We start from the raw sequence: 3562 nt of genomic DNA on the forward strand, positions 1-3562 counted from the left end.
GACTGATCTCCCGCCTCTGCTCAGCTGGGACAAAGCCCTCAGCCGCCTCGGGAACAGGCTGTCCCGCAAGTACAGGCCCCGTGTCGGGATCCAGGCAGGATTCGGCTGTGGAGGACAGATGCTCCCCCTGGACTGTCTCCTCTTCCGACGGCCCGCTGCTCTGTGTCACCCGCTGCTCCTCAGGACCTGGGCGCCCGGCGGACAGAGGAGCAGACTCGCCTTCCCGGTCGGACACCAGGGAGCCTGCGGTTGCTTCCCCAGGATCAGCTGGGAGCACGACGCCGTGTGCGGGGCTACGCTGCACGGGCTCCTCTTGGTCACTCTTTGCCCCAGGTGATCCCTCCCGTCTCACTGCTCCGGGTGCAGATTCCTCCTTCGTGCTGTCATCATCTGGCTTCTCCTGCTGCCGGTTGAGCAGCTGCAGCGTTACAGTCTACAAAATTGAGTAGAGAGAGAATGTAGGTTCTACCCTAAAAACCACCACAGATCCCTGCGTTGTCGTCTACTACTGAGCTGCTTTGCCACTCCCAAAAAATTCCTGCATCACCGTTACTTCAGACTCACAACGTAAATGTGTGTTCTCAGCCCAGCACTCGTTCCCTCAGTCGCCCCCCGGCTCTCGCCGCCGTCGTACCTTAATAGTGCTCATGACAACACCCAGAACTGTCCTGCCGTTGTAGGTCTCCTCCAGCTCAAATTCACCCCGAAGAGACTGAAATACACCATTCATGATCTTCTTCACCTGCAGAAGAGCGAGACAGGAAACCAAGAGGCAGTTCATTAACACGTGAGGCACTGGACTCCAGACTTGATTCTTCTCCAGGGGAAGGAACAAGCCCACCACATACAGTTTTCAAATAAACCACTTTTCAAGTCAGAAATTCCAGTAACGAAGCAGAATACGTCATCCCGTTGTAACTCAGAACCACCACACGTGCGCCCAAGCCATCCCTCCAAAACTGAGGTTGCACAAGCCCAAAGCAGACTATATACGTCTTGTTATTTGTTTGGTTTATAGATCTGAATTTCAGATCTTAAGTTTGAACATAAAAATCAAACCACGGGGCAGCAGCAGGAAGATCACATCCTTTCTTGCTCAACAGACCCTGCTACTAGGAACACGGTGCTTCGACGGGGAAAGTGCTGTTCCTTCGTATCTCTGCTCAAGGAGCAGGAATTCCAGGCAAATAGAACAGATTGGCTTATTAAGGAGAAATAGTGGCTAGTCAAGCTCACTTCTTCTGTGAAGTCCGCAGGCGAGGAGCCGTCCTGACCCGTCTCCAGGCCCCGGAGGCGTTCTTCATAGCGAGCCGTCAGCACCACGACATCAGACTGCAAGGCCGAGTACTGCCAAGGGAACCCAAAGTTACAGCAGCCCCCGGGCCGCCAGCCCAGCGACTCTGCAGCGGGCGGGCGATCTGTAAACGCATCTTCAGGGGGGGCAAACTGCCGAGCGCGGTTCTGAGCGGGGCTTGGACAGAGCTGCAGAATACTTGGCTGAGAGGGACAGCACCAGAGACACCCGACCGAGCCAAAGCCTTGGAGACCCACAACCATGGCATCAGCTCCTCAGGGTCAAGTAACACCTAGAAGGGGCCTGGCATCACCGACAGCCCCGCAAAGCGAGGGCTGGGGCTCATCGCTGGGCCTGTTCTGGTTTGCTGGAGGCAACGCAAAGGTATTCCTTCCCTCTCCTATTCCGGAATGAACGTGCTTGTTTTCTCGGACACAGGTAGCCAGAGGCTAGTGATGACTGCTCCTGCTCAGCTGCTGTGCTACTCCCTTTACCTTCTCTTTGATAGGCTCGAGTTGCTCCACACGCTGCTGGAACTCAGACAATTTTTGCTCCTCTGCTTTTTTCAAGTGTTTTAGAGCCGCAAGCTGAAAGACAAGCAGCAGACCCCCTCAGCTGATGGCCCCTTTCAGCATCACCCACTTCCAGACTGTTTCTGCCCAAAACCAGCCACGCAGGTAGAACAGTTAAGCAGAACAGATCGTCGCTGTTTGCTTTAGTCCACAACCGATGTCGGCTTGGCTCTGCCTCACTCAGAGCTCAAGCAGCCAATTCCCCAGCCACCGACCCAACGTAATCGTGCGAACAGTCCCTAACAGCCAAGAAATTAAACGCCGCAACCAGGTGGCAGATGACGGTTGGTTACAGTTACTGGTTATGTGGCATCACATTTCAGCAATAAAGAACAGCCCTTTACCTTCTCTTCCAGCTGGGACACCTGCTGCTGCAGGGAATCTCTCTGCTCACACACCTCCTGGTACTGTCTAACATGCTGCTCCTTGGCAGACGCCAGCGTACGTTCACATTTCGCTTCCCACTGGGATTCCAGCTCTGCCTGGATGAGTGACAGCTGCCCATCACGTCAGAGAGATCATTAGGAACACACACACATAATTTGTACTAGCAGAACAAGTGGCTGAAACTTGGGGCTGGACAACATTCCTTGCCCTAGGCTGGAATAGCTGCGTGCAGCTGGCAGCCCTGTGGCTGTCACCAGCTCCGGCCCACACCTCTGAGTCTGATCCCACCCACAATCCCTCAGCCTGGCCTGAAGGCCTGGCTTAGACTTCACATCTGCATCCAGCTCTGGGGGCCCCAGCATAAAGAGGACAGGGACTGTTGGAGTGAGTCCAGAAGAGGCCACGGAGATGCTCCAAGGGCTGGAACCCCTCTGCTATGGGGACAGGCTGAGAGAGTTGGGGTGTTCAGCCTGGAGAAGGGAAGGCTCTGGGGAGACCTTATAGCACCTTCCAGTGCCTGAAGGGGCTACAAGGAAGCTGGGGGGGACTTTTTACAAGGGCCTGTAGTGACAGGACAAGGGGTAACGGGTTTAAATTGAAAGTGGGGAGGTTTAGATTAGATAGCAGGAAGAAATTCTTCCCGGAGAGGGTGGTGAGGCACTGGGACAGGTTGCCCAGAGAAGCTGTGGATGCCCCATCCCTGGAAGTGTCCAAGGCCAGGCTGGATGAGGCTTGGAGCAACCTGGTCTAGTGGAAGGTGTCCCTGCCCATGGCAGGGGGATAGAAACTAGATGATCTTTAAGGTCCTTTCCAGCCAAACCATTCTATGATTTCTAAGCAGCCTTTCAGTTCATCTCTCTTCTAGGAACTCAATTTGGTGGTCTCCATCCCTCAGTACGACAGTGCCTTTGACACAGTCTAAATCTGATCCACCTGCCTGTCTGCATCAGTGCTGTGCCAAAACCACAGCCACTGGCAGCCCTCCTGCCTACTCAAACCATGCACTTCCTTGGAGACACCAGTGTCAGTCCTGAAGCCAGCAGCAGGGCCAAACACCAGCAAAGGCATTTTAGGAAGACAACAAAACGTGAACCCTCTGGTACATTTAGCCCCTAAACACAAGCAGACAACATTTCTGCTCTTTCACTCCCCGGGCAGTTTTCATTGCTGTTTCTTAACTGTAGGTTCCTACAGGTCCTCCAGACCTTTGCTGGACAGGGTCCCACGAGAACTCACCTGCTCTGCTGCTGCCTGGTCAGTCGAAGTCCGTGCCTTTTTCAGCAACTGTCGAAGCTTGTCCAGTTCCTGC

General features: G+C 54.3%; 1 protein-coding gene across 1 annotated transcript in view; it reads right to left on the reverse strand.

Annotated features, from left to right (window-relative positions):
* Positions 1-14: 14 nt before the first annotated feature.
* FKBP15 (FK506 binding protein 15, 133kDa) overlaps positions 15-3562 on the reverse strand; it is a gene marked incomplete at both ends in the record, with an annotated part of 23421 nt that continues 19873 nt past the window's right edge. The window contains 6 exon segments of the mRNA XM_010149645.1: positions 15-433; positions 635-742; positions 1237-1347; positions 1789-1881; positions 2211-2363; positions 3490-3562. The exon segment at positions 3490-3562 is cut by the window's right edge and continues 23 nt beyond it. Of these exon segments, the coding sequence (XP_010147947.1) occupies positions 15-433; positions 635-742; positions 1237-1347; positions 1789-1881; positions 2211-2363; positions 3490-3562 (957 nt within the window).

Source organism: Eurypyga helias, unplaced genomic scaffold (assembly GCF_000690775.1).
Source record: "Eurypyga helias isolate BGI_N326 unplaced genomic scaffold, ASM69077v1 scaffold2174, whole genome shotgun sequence".
NCBI lineage: Eukaryota > Metazoa > Chordata > Aves > Eurypygiformes > Eurypygidae > Eurypyga > Eurypyga helias.